Genomic DNA, 17699 nt, shown 5'->3' on the forward strand with positions numbered 1-17699 from the left:
TTTGTAATTGGCTCAAACAAGGAAAGAAAAAAATATTAAAGGATCTTTAGAGTGCCTTAAAACCTTAGAATCTGGATTTACAAGAAAGCCATTTATTCACCACAGCTCTGGCAGAGATGTCTTCCCAGGCCAAGTGGAAACAAGTAATGAAGGGACAAATTAGATGTTTTATAAATGCCTAATTATTACTGTTCTTCAACAAAACATGGGACTTGGGATAAGAATTAAAAAAATAAATTGCACTGGCTTGGAAACATTGTGTGGTTTCTTCACACAGCTGGAATGGACATCTTAAATATCATTACATTCCCATGGGATTAGTACTTTTCAAACCTACAATCATACTTACAGAAATAAACTATGCGGGTAAAACAAACATTACATTGGATAATATTGGATAATATTTCCTTACATCCAGCATTCATGTTTCAATATTCATGTCTGGGCAGAAGAAAAAAAATTAAACACAATATTGTCATTACTGCTCAAATAAGTGTTCTTATTTTCTGTTCATATATGCAACAGCTATTGGCACTCACAAAATACAAAGCTAATGTTTAAGAGATACTGTGATGCATCTTCTAAACACTACAGTGCCTTTCTAGTAGAAGCTCCTATCTCAGCTCAAGAGAAGGAAGAGTTTCCCTTTCCATACAAGAATTCAGAACAATTTGGAATAGTCTTAGGAACTTAAATGCAATGTTGGTTTTGGCTTCAGCACTAAGCCAGATACCTGTTGTGGGTTGATACCTGTTGTGGGTGCCTGGCATCTAGCCAGATGCCAGGCACCCACAAAAGCCACTCACTCACTCCCCTTGGCTGCTGCACAGAGGGAAGAAGATTTAACAAAGGGTTCATGGGTTGAGATAAGGTCTGGGAGAGAGATCACTCATTAAATACCATCACAGGCAAAACAGGTTCAGCTTTGAGAAAAAAGGTGAATTTATTACTAATGAAATCAGAGCAGGATAATGAGAAGTAAAATAAACCCTTAAAAACACCTTCCCCCCTACTCCTCCCTCCCCTTCTACCCAGAAGGCAGGGAATAGGGGTTGTGGTCAATTCATCACCCATGGCTTTTCACACTGCTCTGGGAGAGGAGCTGTTCCCAAACTGCACCATGGGGTCCCTCCCATGGGAGAGTTCTCCACTAACTTCTCCAATGCGAGTCCATCTCTCAAACAACAGCTCTCTGTGAACTGCTGTAACATGAGTCCATCCCATGGAAAGAGTCCTCCCAAAACTGCTGAGGTGTGGGCACTCTTCCATGGGGTACACTCCCTCAAGAACAGGCTGCTCTGGCATGGGAACAGGACCCCTCTCTCCAAGGGTCTCCCACAGTTTCATAGCCTCCTCCCAGGCATCCACCTGCTCCAGTGGGGGCTTCTCCATGGGCTGCATGGAATCTCTACATCCCCGTGGATCTGCAAGGGGAGACAGCTGTTCCACCATGATCCTCACCTGAGCCTGCAAAGGAATTTCAGCTCCAGCCCCTGAAGCACCTCCTCCCCATCCTTCACCACTGACCTTGGTGTCTGCAGAGTTGTTTGTCTCACATATTCTCAACTCTGCTCTTCTCTGACTGGAATTAAAACTGTGCCACACTTTGTTTTCCTTTCTCCTTAAATAAGTTAAAACAGAAGCATTATCACCACTGCTAATTGGCCCAGCAGCATGTCCATCTTTGGAATCATCAGGGATTGGCTCTGCCAGACACAGTAGAAGCTTCTTGCAGCATCTCACGGAAGCCACCTCGGTGCCCCCACCCACTACCAAAAACCAGGCCATGCAAAACCAATGCAATGCCGGTTCCAGATGTTTGCAAGGCAAGATGTTTTCCATTACCATCTGTATGGCAGTTGTCTTTTGTCAAGTGGGCAGTTTGCCTTATGTCTCGGAGTGATCACAATTACTCCTCCTTCAGGAGGGACATCTGCTGATAACAGGCTATTGAATGTCACTGCATGACTGATAAGAACTATAGCATCCCATTGGGAGATGCTCTGCCCAGCGGGAGGAGCCAAGCATTCCTACCCAGATATAATCCAGAGGTTCTGAAACACCATCAAGGCTTCTCCACTGGATTCCCCAGAGGAACAGCAGCTGCCTCTTCCACTGGATCTTCAGAGGAAGAATACATCCTTTTCTACAGGATCCCTGCTCCAGCAGAATCACACCTGACACTCCAGGAGGGCTGCAGCCACATTTCCAATTAGACTGCTACCAACACCCTGACCCACAGGGTGTCAGGTTGGGTTCTGACTCTGTCAGTGTTGTTCTAGTGTACTGCATTGTTTATGTTATCCTTTTATTTTCTTCCCTATTAAAGAACTGTTATTTCCTGCTCCCGTATTTTTTGCCTGAGAACCCCTTAATTTAAAATTCATAGCAATTTGGAGGGGTGGGGAGGGTTTACATTCTCCATTTCAGGGGAGGCTCCTGCCTTCCTTAGCAGGCACCTATCTTTCAAAACCAAGACAATGCCTTCAGAATTCTAAAAGAATAATGTAAAAATCAAAAATCCTCACCTTTCAAACTTTTCTGTTAGTAATTTGAAGTAACATCCCTCCAGTGAAAACCTTGTCCCACTCAAGTAAAAAAAAAAAATTAACAGCTAAAATTCTGTTTAAACCATTAAAAACATCCTGTATACACTTATAAGGAGAAAAGGTGGATAAAAACATTATTAATTGGACAGATATTCTGAAACCTTTCCATGATTATAATTAATTCACCACTATCTGGAACAATTTTTTGTAAGGAACACACATCTATAAAAAAAGATTATCAGTGGGATTTTTTATTAGCCAGAGGCATACAGTATTTGGAAGGCACTCAGTACAGTGCTACATAATCATTTTAATTGGATAAAGGTTAACTGGATGATAATGCTGATATATGAATTAGGAAATAGAAAGCAGCAGTTTTAAACTGCTTGGGAAAAAAGGAATGCCCCAGAAATCAAGAAATACTTCCCCCATCCAACCTGGGGCCATTGCCCTGCTATGAATTCAAGCAAACATACTTCCCGACAGCTTCAAAGCTATGGAAGGAGAGAAATTGTCTTTCCTTTTTTTTTTTTTTTTTATTTGCCTGTAGAACCAGCAACAAACTCTGTGAGTTCTTCCTTGCCAAGAGACCTCTGAACACAAACCCATCTCATGATCCAATCAGTGCTCCTACTACAAGCTTCATACACTGGTATGAGGAAGCAATCACCACTGTAGCCAGTATTTTTTGATTTCCATATCTTTCAAAGTAGATGGACAACAGTGAAATGGGAAAGGAAAAAAAAAAAAAAGAAAAAAAGAAACTTGCCTCCACAAAAAACCCCAAAACCAAATCAGAAGCCAGTAACACTTCCACCACAAGAAAAAGCAAGGTAAGAAGATAATAACAAGGTAAGAGTAAAACAATAACAAGCTATAGCACAGGAAAGCTATAAAGCCACCCAAAAGGGATGGGGACAATAAAAAAAATATGGAACAAGACACAAAGCTTACTACCTATTCATACACATACAATCATGGACAGAGACTTGTGGAAGACCAGAAGGAGGTGTAGCCCCAGCCCCTAAACACTCAAAACCAGTCAACCACCCAAACCCTGCAGGCAGGCTTCCAGGTCTCAGGAACACCCTTCCCAGGAGGCATCACTCACCCATCTGCAGAGGTACACTTGCAGATGCTGGGGCTGTGGGTTCAGTGCCTTGAACTGGACACAAGTCTGACATTGCCAGGGCACAATTCCTGCATTATTCCATCTCTCGCCCATTTACTGCTAAAATCTCTCCAAGAGTCACTTCTAGCAAAGAAGTTGGATCAAGGAACTGACCTATTTCTGAAAACATTCCCCTAAGAATAAAAACTGCATCACAGTGGAAAGTGCCAGGAGTTCAAGATGACCCAGACTGATCTTGAATAAAAGTGGGATAAATCTGTGCCAGAATGAAGCATCCATGTAAACACGGTCTCAAAAGGTGGATGACAAAAATCACAGAATTGCCTGGGTTGGAAGGTACCTTAAAGATCATCTTGTTCCAACCTCACTGGCCTTGGACACATCCAGGGATGGGACAGTCACAGTTTCTCTGGGCAACCTGTGCCAGTGCCTCACCACCCTCAGATGTCTAATATAAATTTACTCTGTCAGTTTGGAGCCACTCCCTCTTATCCTGTTACTACACACTCTTGCAAATAGTTTCTCTATCCTCTTCAAAATGGCTGAAACATAACAGCTGTATATTTGTAATAGATTTTTCTTAGGGTAACCATCACACTTTATGCCTATTATGTCTCAGGTTTATTATTTATTAAAGGAACAGCTGCTACCAGTCCATCTCAGAGTTTCACAGTGAAAGACTGGGAGATGTGTGTGTAAAGAAAATTGCAGACCATATATGATGAGAAGTCTGTATGCAAGACAAAAAAAGAGAATGCGAAATGCAGCAGTAAATGTCAGCTGTGTTGTCCCCACCAGGATACCATGGATATGGGAAATGCAAGGTCTCTACAGACCACATCCAACACTACACAGCCCTCTCAGAAGCATCTTGGGCGAGGAGCTGGGTCAGTTGAGCTTTGCTCCTTTGGCTGGGCATGCTGAGCATCTAGTGCAAGTGTGCCTGGTCTTTTTGTAACCTGAGGGAGCAAAGCAAAGGACAGAACACAGATTGCTGAGGATAATCAAGAGCTTTTTCTCAAGCATGTGCTAAGTGATCGTCTGCTAGCTCAGCTATGAACCAAACAAGGTAAGACAAGACAGCTTCCCTGCATACAGCCATTACATTTGAGTCTTTTAGAAGACAGAATAAACTACTCTACTCTTGGCACAAACATTATCCTGATGGAACCCATTGATTAATCTTGTCCATCATATCTGTGGAATTAAAAATTAATCTACAGGAAAATGCAGCATTGCAGTTTCATTAAATTCTGCAGTACATGTTTACCTAAAATATTTATTTATGCAGACAATCCTCATTCCTTTTCAACCTTTTCCCTCCCTCAGCCTCAAAGCAGAAGCAGTCTTTAAATAGTATTTTTTTCATTTCATTTCTTTTTAAGACATGCAAAAAAAAATCAGTACAGGGAAAAATAAGAGGGAAGATTTTTTTTATTATCAGCAAAAGAAAGACAGGAATCATCTTGCAACATATGCTCCAAGTTTTATTAGTCACTTAATTTGAAATATATTTCCATGGTAGACTACAGTCAGGGCTAAAAATCCCAGCCTTCTTTCTCAAGTAGGTGAGTATACTAAGGTTTAACTGCAGGATAAATATACCATCAGTATAATCCTTTATTTCCAAGCAAGTCAAATTTAAGCACTGGCAGAAAGTAAACTAGTTCAACCTTTGCTGTGGATGAAAAGCTAAATAAAACCTAAGACCTCAATAATCAATGCAAAGAGTGCTAAGATACCATTGAGTCAAACTTTTAGGCATGACTGTATACATATCAGAATGTATTTCAACACTCATTTCTGTTGAAAATGTCATTTGTTTTTAAGGACATTCTGTGCTGCCAAAAATCTGTGTTTCCCATTTCATTAAATGGATCATTTTCTTCAGAGCAAAATTTATGGACTCTTTAGACTGCTGAATTTCAAGTAGTGCAGGTTTAAAATTAATTTTCACCTTTAATACTGTGGCAATTCGCTTTGAGAAACTAGAAAGGGCACATTATGCAGCCTAGATAAAAACAATAATTTCTATTACAGTGAAAATGACAAGGTGGAGAGAAACCATTATCAAAGCAGTAAGACCATTGTCATTGTGTCTCAAATTTTCAATAAAAACCAGGCCAAACAATTTTTCTCTTTTCAAAAACCTTGTCATCCCCGGCAGTTTAACAAACTCTTTAGCAGAAAGACAAAGACTAGAGGGAGGGAACTGCTGCCATCAGTGCTGCCTGAAGTGGGCCCCAGGACAAGAAGCACAGTAGGATTATCAGATATGGTGACAAGAGGAAGCTAAGCAAGTAAATAAAAAAGAGATGGGCCAGACATTTGGTGGTCCATGTACAAAACAGGGGACATCTGGGGATTTTGGGGTGAGATAATGTCAAAGCTTTAGTATGGTCATACCCCAGCTTGTACTGGGCCTGGCAAAAGTGGTTTTTGGGTTTCACAAGTAACATACCTAAATACATGGCACAAAATATCATGTATTTAGGTATGTTACTTGTGAAAGCCAGGGGATTTGAGAAAATGACAAGATAACAATTTCTGGAAGCATTATGGTTAGAGATCAGAAATGTCAACAGTGTTCTGTCAACAGTTATAATTAACTACCTATAACAGGAATTTACCTTACTATTTCCTGCTCCATGTAACACAAAGATAACAGTTAAGAATGTAGTAACATGCATTTATAATTTTGTTATTTCTGGGAAGGATTTTTGTAAGAAATACACACTGGCCACAAAATGGTCATGCATCCCAGTGATGTTTAAAAAAGAAAGTGGACACATGTAATGGCTTCACAAAAGAAATCAAGCAGTCATGAGATGCCAAGTGTAACACCTTCCAAAGCCAACATTCACTTTACATCTGAAAGCTACTCTGGGCATCTAGCTAAAGATTGCAAAACAAGCCAGCTGCTGATTACAAAATGCATTAGATCTCCAAACTCACAGGTTTAATTCATCCTCACAATATCTAGACCCAAACTTACTTTATTATAGTTGTGGTTTAGTCTTCCAGGAAAGGAAAAAAACCAAACAGTTACATGCATACTTAAAATGGAATTAGGCATCTCCAAATGAAACTAAGTGGGGGGAAAAAAAAACATGCATTAGACAAAATAATTTTTTGCCAGCTGTGACTGTTTTACAATTCATTTTGGACAGGGAGTTCAACACAGATGGTAAAAAAATGTCAGTCCTTCAAACAACTCATGTATGCTAACTACTAGACATAAAATTCTGCCCATAGTAGCTGCTCAAAACTGCTAATATAATAAACATACACCAATATCTTCCATCTGAACACTCTTTCCCTTCAAAGAGGGAATGAAGCACACCTAAATTAACTTCCTACTCTGCATATTCAGTAACTCTGAAAGCACCCTTTGGCAATGGGCAGGCTCCAGATGGGTTCTATGAACAGTCTGGAAGACAGGAGCTGATTGACCTGCAAAAGCACCTTCCCATGACAATAACGTGCAGATAGGGGCAAGGGTTTTCCCAAAATTCCCCTGAAACAGCTGGTACTGTAGAGTCAGCAACAGGACTCACTGACCAGTGGCTTGATCTGAAGTATCATCTAGATCACTCCACATCTTAAAGATTCTGGCACACAGAGCTGTAAACCATCCAAATTTACATCAGTGCCCCATTGTTCTAGCATCTGCAGCACTTGCACTTCACAGCTGTTTGCAGATCAGGCCCATGCAGATTTACTTCCCAGTACCAGGTACAATCCATACAGCAGCATGCTAACTGGTTTGACATGAAAAGAAACCACTAATAAATTGTACTTATTTATACAGCATTTCATTCCACCCAAGAAAGTTTCATTTTGTGATACTTAAAAACAAACCAACAAGAGAAGTCACCAGCTTACACTGAACACAAGAAAATGTGGAAATATGCTTCCAGTACCATTTCCTATGAGTTCAGTGTTAAACTGAAGTCAAGAAAGCTGGGAGGCAGCATTCAAGTATCTTCCATGTCCTTTCAAAAAAAGCAATCTACTGTCTGAGCTTTGCCATATTTAAACTGTGTGATGTGTTGTCCAAATACGTATTCTGACAGATGCACTGAGCTCCCACTCAAAAAAAGTAAAGCAAAACCAAGCAACATTAATCTTTAAAACATGTAGGTGGTTCTGCTTATTCCCTGTTCCTCCCTTCCTGCTCTGCAATGCTCCTCTACTGCTAGTTCCTGCATCAAAACTTCAAAATCCAAGCTGGCAGTGAACCACAAGAGGAAAGAATGAGAATCTCAAGGTTCACAGTACATTTCTGCAGGAGAAATACAAGTCCTTCTATGGTCTGTGCACCTCCTAGACCTGTGCTCTGCCCACTACTCAGACACCTAGCCTTGCATTGTCAAAAGAAGCTCTTTTTTTAAAAGAGCTAACAAGGAGGCAGAGGAACACATCTACTTGTAAGTATTGATGAAAGGAGATGGTATTTTTTATTTTTTGAAAAATACCTTCAAGAGCCAGAGAATACATGAAGTATCTTTTTTTTTTTTATTAACAGTGAGTAGAGTTTCCTTATATATTAAATTTGTATTATTTTAGAGCCAAGGAGCCACAGAGCAAGATCACTGCACTTGCACATTGGGTTTCCACCCAAATAGCTCCTTTTGGTATGTCCCTTCTGGTCTTTCCCAGGCTGGAGGAAGAACTGGGTGCATGGGCTAACTCTACAGTTTTTACAGAGGAGTGCATCTCCCCTTACAGTGCAGTCATTATCACAATGCCTGGAACAGTGCTCACAAGGGATCTGCAACAAAAACCAGATGGAAGGATTTCTCAATAGAAGTACAGGCTGGAAAATCCAAGCCTTCCCTTGCTTGATGTCATTTCAAGGTTCTGTTTGGATCTGGGTAAAAAACCCAGTTCCTCAGCAGATGGTACAAAGAGCTGCTGCTACAGCAAGAGTGAAGAACCAAGAAAGCTGCCACAGAGCCAGGGAACATGAAGGCAGATGCAGGAAGAGTACCTGCCCACTGGATTAGCAGAGCATTATACTCAGCCTCTACCTAGAGCAAGAAGTAAAGCCCACAGGAAGAAGCAATCCTTCTTTTGGGGGACATAAATAGCATTAAAGGAGAGAAAAGAAAGGAAGGAAAAGATCGTATTTGGCAAAAGCAATCAAAAAGGAGATTTTTACTTGCGTACTACTCCAACACAAGAGGTACCACAACTCAGCCTTGGCTGCTTATTGCTTCCTGCTAATGGGAAAATGCAAATTTGTCCTATTCCCTGACAGCAAGTACCATCTTGCAGCCAAGCTAAACAGCAGAAAGCAAGGAAAATACTAGGCATATTTGGAATATGAACCACAATAACAAGGAGTTGCCCAAAGCTAAGAAGTCAGTTTGAGCTGCATTTACTAGCAATCCTCTACAAACTAATTTCTTTGGTAGGAGCAGATGCTGTTATCCAACTCTTCCGTTTCTCTTGTTAGGGTCATAGGCAAGTTTAATAGCAAACATTAAATAATATTTGCTATAAAATATTACTTAATATTTTAATAGAAAATATTAAATAATATTAAATAATAGCAAAGCATCAGTGCCATTCCCTAGCCAAAGCCCAACATGCCACAGAGCTGGTCAAAGGAGTGTGAGGAAGGAGAGAGGACCATGGGCAAGAGTTGTACAGAACAGGAAGCTTTTTTCCCATGCTGCTGAGATGCATCAGCTTCCATGTGGCTTTTTGTTTTAAATTGCTGTCAGCAGATCTGAATTTCCTAATATTTGCTATCAATTTCTGAATTTATTACCAGCATTCAAAAACCTGGGGCTCACATGAATCCACCCTACCCCAAAACACCTGCTGGCAGTGACCCCATTGCTGCCACATGCTCTTGCACCCCAGACCACCTTGTCCCTTCTCCATCAGCAGCCTGCAGCAGCTGCACTGTGCATCTCAAGGGGGTGTTTATGTGATTTTTAACCCAATCATTGTAGTAAAACATTACTAGCCTTCCTAAAATACCATATAAGCAGTTGTACTTCACAATAAATTCGGATTCTTTGACCATCACACCGAATCCCTGTGTCTCTCTCTCTTCATTGTCGATACTTGGCAAACAATTTTTTTCCTTAGGAGTCAAAATTTTTCTTATTAGTCTCTTTGTCATTTAACAGTCTATGTCTATTACCTTCTGACTGATTTTGCTTACCTCTTCCCTTTACTTTTGAGAGGGCTTTTTTTTTTTAAATGCCACCCCAAATTTCAAAGTCACCCAACAGTCAGTTGAGAGTCACACCCTGAAACCTTGTTCCAGAATCCTTCCCTGCCTGCAGCATTTGTGGTTGAATCCCCAACCTACTGAGATACTCATGCCTTAAAAGCTCCCAAACTTCCCAGTCTTACTTCCATAATTCACATATTTATTTCTGTAACTTCAGATAGACTTACTACCTTTAGTCACTGATGCATTTTTACTTACTGATGGTCTTTTCTAATTCCTTTCCTCACCCTCAATAATTTCACTATGCATAAATCAACTTTCTTTAGATAACCAAAGAAGACAACAGAAAACCAGAGGAAATCTTTGAAACAGTAATAGTAGGATAGATTAGGGTAGGCTACGTATTTTTGTTAGTGATAAAGAAAAATATGAATTTCACAAAGCAATTTTCTTAGTAAAGAGTCAAAGCTACTGAAGAAGAATCCATTTCAATTGCCATTACAGTATCACCCTTAAAGTGAATATTTTCCCCAAATGCAATAAAAACTGAATAAAACACTGCAAAACTTAGAAAGAACAATCAGTGAGTGAAAGGACGGGGATGAAGATGCCGAGAGAGCAAAGATCTGAAAAATAAAATTATCTTGCTTTCTAAAGAAATAGTTTCACAGGAACTGGTTCGACATTTAGGAAACAAAGCAGTTACTGCTATGGAAATATGCAATAGCCCTCACTTAAAAAAAAAAAAAAAAAGAAAAAAAAGAAAAAAAAAAGGTGGCATAGTAAATGTAAGAACTAAGGCAACTTAAAACATGCCCTTTTGTTCCACTGCATGAAATAACACATTTTCTTTTCAAATTGTCACACACTGCTACAAGGCTATTGTACTATCACATTGGGAGACAAAATAAAATTAGATCCAAATGTTCTTAGTATCTAAGCAAGTGGGTAAGAAGTTTCTGCTCTCAAATATGAAATCAGTGATTGTGACTTCATCTGTAGGGGAAGCTTTTCTATTAAGAAACTGTGAATGGTTCTGTGTGCAGCAGAGGCCATTAACTCTGGACTGCAAAAGTGCATTTCAGTATCATGGCAGAACAACAGAAGTCATGTTACAGCTGACCTTTCCAAATCAGCGCAAAAAGCCCAAGGGCATTTTAAATAATGAATTGCCACCTCAGCTTTATTCAAAACACTTTATAAGAAAGAAGTCTTTGCACACATACTATACAAAAACTATCCCCCAGGGGTGGAAGAGAGAGAAAATTTTCCAACAGTCCCAGTGACTCCCTCAGCAACCAGTTCCTGAAGCTGTTTAAACAGGTGCTGGAGAGAATCTCTTCAGAAAGGACAAGAAGGCAATGGAGCAAAAGAGGGAAGATTCCCTACAGACTGAGCTCTCCAGCACATGGCTGCACTTACGCTTTTGAAAGAGCAAAAAAAACAACTACAGTAATTCCTGAGACAGCACTTACTTCCTGGCAGTACTGAAGAATTCCTTCTTTTGTCCCAATGCAGGTCTTGGTGCCAGAGGGGTCTGATTCCCACTTTCCATTCTGCACATTCATATGCATGTTGAGTTTGCTACAGAACATGGCAATCTGAGGTTCTGCCAGCAGCCCTGCATTTCCATCAGCAGGCACCTGGAAGGAGAAGAAAAGTTTTAATCTCACATTTGACATTTCAGTCCAACCAAAGCAGCAACAGGTCAAGCAAGTCTGAGACAAACTCATTCACCTATTGCAGCAAAGACCAAAATTTTTTATTCAGGGAGATGTGAGAAATATAAATGGGCTGTTCATAGAAATCCAGATCAGAAAAGTATTAATTTTAAAGCTTAACTGTCACAATGGGCCCCTGGCCCAGTAATAATTAGCACTGACTCCATTATTCACAGAAGGCTGATCAATCTCTTTATTATATTATTATTAAGAAACCCAATGCTTTTATAGACAGTTATGATACACCTAGACCTAATTGGTCCACCAATCCAAACACCATCACCATTGAATAATTAAGAAACCACCCTTTGGTAAACAAATCTCTATAATGCATTCCACATTTTCACAATAACAGGTGCAGCAAGTGAAGATAAGAATTGTTCCTCATTCTTTTCTCTGATCTTCTCACAGCCTCTCCCAGAAACACCTGGGAAAGTTATGTGTTGCTCTCTGTGACCAGAGAGCTGCTGCCACACCTAACCAAACTGTTTTGTGGCCCAAAACTGTCTTACCAACTTGGGCTAAACATGAGACAATGAGCACAGTTGGAGCACAGTTATAGAAGTTTAATTTCCCAAATATAGCTGTTATAATGTGGGGGAGGGGTTTACTAGCAACTAATGGAAAAGTAAACATGACCTCTGTTTTAGCATGAGTTTCCTAAAAAACCTCACAGTGCATCCTTTTCCAGGCCCCTTGGAAGCACGCTGCCTCTATTTTATCATTTCTTATGAAGATGGCAGGTTAAAATCAGCTTCCACCAAAGCTTTTCTTGGACTGAACTTCAAAATGCAGAGGGGCTGGGGAGGTATCAAAATGGCTCTGCTGAAGGTTTAGCTAACAACCAAGACTTACAGAATACCATCTCCCCAACAAGCATTAAAATACCAGGCTCAAGACAGAATGCTCCTCCTCTTGAACCACAGACACTGCCCATGACACCAAACCAAGCACTGCTGGGGCACACAGCCAGACATCAAAGGCACCCTCAGCACAGGTTTAAATCTCTCCCATGGTACCACACACTGAAGACAACCCCTGAAGGTATGAGGTGAAAGGACTAGCTTTTTGTTTTACATCTGAGGAACATGACACAAAGAGAAACCTCCTCTCTGGGTTAGGTACCTCAAGAGACAAGTCTACAGCTCTCCACTGCCTCTCACACTCCAAAGGCCAGCTGGTCACATTCAAGGTGCAGCAGAGTATTCATTTCAGTTTAAATATCTATTTTTAACCTTTAATCTCAGCTTGAAGGCTTCTCAAGAGGAAAATTAAAAGCATTTTAAAAATTCACAAGAAAGAAAAGAAACAGAATTATAGCATCATAGGAGATATGCAAACCCAGGATATTAGTTTGACTTTTTGTTTAAACACAAAAAAGATTTCATGAATTTCATATGCCTACAGCACTAAAAAAAACCCCAAAGTCCACATAAGAAACACCGTTAGAGTGATCATCTAACTATCCACTGGATTTGCACTGAAAGTGAAAATGTCAAAATCAAACCAAGGCTTTGTTTGGGGTTTTTTTAAGAGAAAAGAGAGAACATTTCTTGTCCTGTTTTCATAAGATGTTAACTTGTTACTGCAATTCAGCTCAATTTCTCTTCTCCTGTGCAACAAGTACATTCTGTACAATTTAAGAGCCAACTATCACTGTTGTTCCACTGGGTAATTAGAGAATTTTCCAGTAACTGGGATGACACCTTGTCTTGGCTTGCCTTAATCAGGAAAACTAATCACATGCTTACTCCTCCTAATACCTACAGAAACTTTGGAGAGCAACTCAAATATAACACAACTATAACCTCCAAGTTAATTATTTTATTTTTCTTTATACATGCAACATAACCCTATTAAAATTTCAATAAAAATAGACATGAGTCATTCTACAGGTGATGTATGGATGAGAACTCTACATTCCCAGTCTGCTCCTTCAATTGAGATCTTTAGTAAATTAATAAAGCACACAGTAGTCCCACTGTGGCAGATTTTAGATTTTTTTTACTCAAAATCATAAATCAAACCAAAAGTATTTAGATCATAGAATCAAAGATTCATTTAGGCTGAGTGAGACTTTAATATTGAGTCCAACTGTAAACCTAACACTGCCAAGTTTAACCAAAATAAAAGCCAAAAATAAAAGCTAAAATTTAGCTAACTAATTTCAAGGGATCTCTATATGGTGCAAGTTCCTGATAACATAAAATCTCATTAAATATTACTCATTTTAAGAAACATCAAACAGTGGTTTGATCACAAAGGGGACTGAACATTGGTATTTTGAGGGAAAGGTGGGGAAATGTAGCACTTTCTGTAAAACACATACACTTCTGAAGATTAAAAACTCAAAAAAAAGCAGGAGACTAAAACATTAGTAAAACTTACACAGTGATAAGTGATTTGTCCCACACATACTATCATAACATTTTAAATATGTGAATGAATTAATCACTGGTCACATCAAGCTAAAATATGTGAGCTGGTGATGAATTTTATGCATCATTGAAGTTTTCTTCATAACCAATGGTTTAATTCATTTACATTCATACCATCACAAGAAAAAAATATCAGCATTACAATGCAATTAAATAATCTCAAGCAGCAATCTACACTGATAAGCAGCTTCTACAGAAGGAATGCTCAATAACATAAAGCTACACCCCAGTTTGTTACAACAACACCTGTAGTGGCAAATCTCTCCTTGACTAATCCTAAAGCTCTTAGGCAGACTAGTCTCCCAAAGAATAACCCATGGGACATAAACATAATTACATTAACAGCAACTATTTACTTTATTAGTATTCTGCAAAAGCAAAAACTCAAAGCATATTAATGGAATTGTAACACATCATATTTTTTCTTGTTTCCATATGTCTGTCAGCTAGCAGCATGGGTTTTTTTCCTGCTTCTTAGCAAATCATTAAATAACAGATCAATCAGCACAGCATCTCAAGGTAACTTCAAATGTTATGCTCAGGTCTTGTCAGTTTTCAAAGAGCAAGTAAGAACACTACTCATCACTTCCACAAGACATCTGTAATATGATTTCTGTAATGTGAACTACATACATTTGAAAAATGGCATGTATAGGACTCTGAAAAAATTATCTCAATTGATGGTATTCAGATCTCTACATTAGTCTACTATGTCACAAGACATTCAAGCATCAGCCTTTTGATATAGAAAATAAAATCATTGATTTTTACAAGTGTAAGGGCACAAGTTCTGAAAGACAGGTACCATGGCTGTGGTAATGCTCAATGCTCAGAACAGGTTCTCTCTTATAAAATTCCAGCATATCAGAGGTCTGTCTTTCAGTTTCAAGACTCATTTTACCTCCAGTTGAGTGCATGTCCTGGTTTAGGGCAAATTTGGGAGAAAACCTCCAAAAGGGCCCCCCCCCGAAAGCAAACCCACACGGCACCTCCCCCCAACCAGTTTGGGAAGAATTTCCTCAGAGAGAAGTGGAAATAATCTGTTTATATAAGAGGCAAAGCACTCTCCAGCACACAAAATGAAAAATACCAGATGACAAAACTCATCCACCCCTCTGAAGAGGACAAATTCAGGAACTCTCTCCTGTGGGTGCTCACTCTGTTATCAATCCCTCTGGCTCTGGGAAAGGCTGCTGCCCAGAGCAAGCCCCAGCGGTCACAAAGTGCAAGCTCTCGGTGCTCCCCAGGTCCCAGAGCAGGTTAGAACAGCTCCAAGAAAAGGGAAAGAAAAACAGTCCAGGGAAAACTTCTCTGCCTCAGCTAGTTAAACTAACTAAAAAACAGCAAAGCACCATGTTCTGTCCCATCTGTGCCCAGACACCACAGGGGAGGAGTGAGAGCAGGCTGATAACAAACTCTGTGTTTCTTCTTCTTCTCCCTGCTTTCACTCTCAGAGCCAGTCTTGAAGGCACAGAATATAATATCCAGCATAAACAGAACACACAAATGGGGATACAAGCATCATAACATCACCCTAGGACAGTGCATCTTCCTGCACCATCCTCTGATACATTTCCTTCTTACAAGCAGGTAAGTTATGAAGTGCTTAAAATATTGTTTTAAAGAAAACAATTTCAAAATAACTTTCAAGGATAGGCTTTCAGTATTTTGCATACTCTCACAGGTGGGGATACTAGAGAAAAGCAAATCTAACCTACACTAAAGACTGAAATCAGAAGACAACTCTGTACAATGAAGCCCACTGGGTATGTAACTGCTTTGGATATGGAAAGAAGAGGGATATAATTCAACTGTTTTCTCCTCAGATTGGTCAACTTAGGACAAAACAAGGTCAGTCTTAGCAAGGCCACCTGAATGGCATCATTTAATTGCTGGAGCCTGTCATTATAAAGTAGGTGTTTCATAGTATTTTTCTGTTTGTTTTTAGAGAAAATAGTCATTAAATGTATTTATTTCATATCAAAATGTTGAATTACATACAATACAGAAAAAAAAAAGAAATCGTGTAAGCATTAGGAGACTAAAATGTAGGGAATCTGTTTCCTTTCCATGCTAAGAGGTAGTAGAGATGCCTTTGCTTTCCTGTCTTTCAGGCCTGGCAATTTAACACATTTATTTGAGGAGAGATGCACATCCACATGGCATGCTGGATGCCATTTATACTATTTCTGAGACACTCAAACAGGATTTCGATAGCAGAGTACAGAGGACTGAAAGAAGTTTATGCAATTGCAAAACTATAAGGAATACATTCTGTGTGGAGTTTTTTAGCTCACTGCCATTCCATCATAATATCAAAAAGCCTCTTCCTTTCAAACACCATCATTATTTAAGACAGAAAGCACAGCCCTCTCCCTGCCTCCACTCTCTCTGTCATTGCTTTCTGCAGTTACAAAGACAATTAGTATATTTGTTAATTGCACTTCATAATCCCTATTTAACCAACAAGCGTCGGCTTCTTTCAAAATTCAGATTATATTCAGAAAACACAGGCTGCAAGGTTTTACCCTCAAGAGGTTTTCCATCAACAAACCAAAGTAACACCACCTCAGATAGCTCTGCTATTAACTTATAATTAAGAACTACAACATAATATGGAAATAAGCCTCAGATCTTCTATGTGCTGTTATTAACCATTGAAACATCTAAAGCCATTCCCCAGAAGTCCCTCAGACAGCTTCTGTGATTTATATTGCTTTATTCTGCAAATACTAACCTGAAGCCATTTTTATAAACATTCAAAGTGTACTTAATTTGCAATAAATACTTAATTTGCAATTACCTTCAAGGAGAGGACATTCAGTAGCAACCTCCATAACTACAACTTGCTCAAGAACAACTGTCCTCCTTAGTTTATGAGATGACTAAAATAATCCCTCCCTAATTTTAATGTTTAATGCTAACACCAGTTCAAACCCCCAACCAAGAAGTCAGTGACTACAGTTTTAAGGTTTAACAACAGTAAAATTGGTTCAAATAATGTGGACAATTAAGCATATCCAATCACAACATATCATCCTTCCAACCTCTGGCTGTGCTTCCTCCAAACTTTTATACCATATTCGGGTTGAAACCTGAGGTTTCTCATTAACTAAAGCAGCACCAATTTGCATATATAGCAGTTTACTTCCCCTATGACAATTAACAAAAGAAAAAAAATTCTGCCTTTGAAGTGGGGCCACTCATACCCTTTTTCCTATAAAGAACAGAGGTAAAAATAGAATGAAAGGATAAAAATAAAATAAAAGGATTCTCTGCTTGCCTTACACATTCAGTGAGCAAAACATAATACAGAGACTTGTTATTCCCAGTGGAAAGACCAGGGTTTTTTTTCACTGAACTGTCTGGTCTGCTGTACCCTACAAGTGAAGATTGTTGCTCAGCTCTTGAAGTCTATGGTTCAAACTGGGCAAATGCCATGCAAATCCAGGCTTATATCACTGGACACAAATCCATGCTTTCTTGCCCATCAGTTAGCCATCAACTTTGGCAGACTGTAATCTGTTACACTCTGCTCTAGACATCTTATTTAAGCCATAAAGTATTTCTCCTCCTAGCTTTGTTAAGGATTTTCTCAGAACACAAATACTTTAAAGACTATTTGTATTTAAAAACCTGCACATGTAGATTCACAATGAAAAAATC

The 17699-nt window shown here is 39.3% G+C and overlaps 1 protein-coding gene across 4 annotated transcripts in view; it reads right to left on the reverse strand.

The window, feature by feature from the left end:
• APP (amyloid beta precursor protein) overlaps positions 1-17699 on the reverse strand; it is a 199095-nt gene that overhangs the window by 140633 nt on the left and 40763 nt on the right. For all 4 annotated transcript variants that reach the window (XM_066571952.1, XM_066571954.1, XM_066571951.1 and 1 more), the window contains exon 2: positions 11350-11517. In XM_066571952.1, the coding sequence (XP_066428049.1) occupies positions 11350-11517 (168 nt within the window). The remainder of the gene's footprint in view (positions 1-11349; positions 11518-17699) is intronic.

Source organism: Molothrus aeneus, chromosome 2 (genome assembly GCF_037042795.1).
Source record: "Molothrus aeneus isolate 106 chromosome 2, BPBGC_Maene_1.0, whole genome shotgun sequence".
NCBI classification, from domain to species: domain Eukaryota; kingdom Metazoa; phylum Chordata; class Aves; order Passeriformes; family Icteridae; genus Molothrus; species Molothrus aeneus.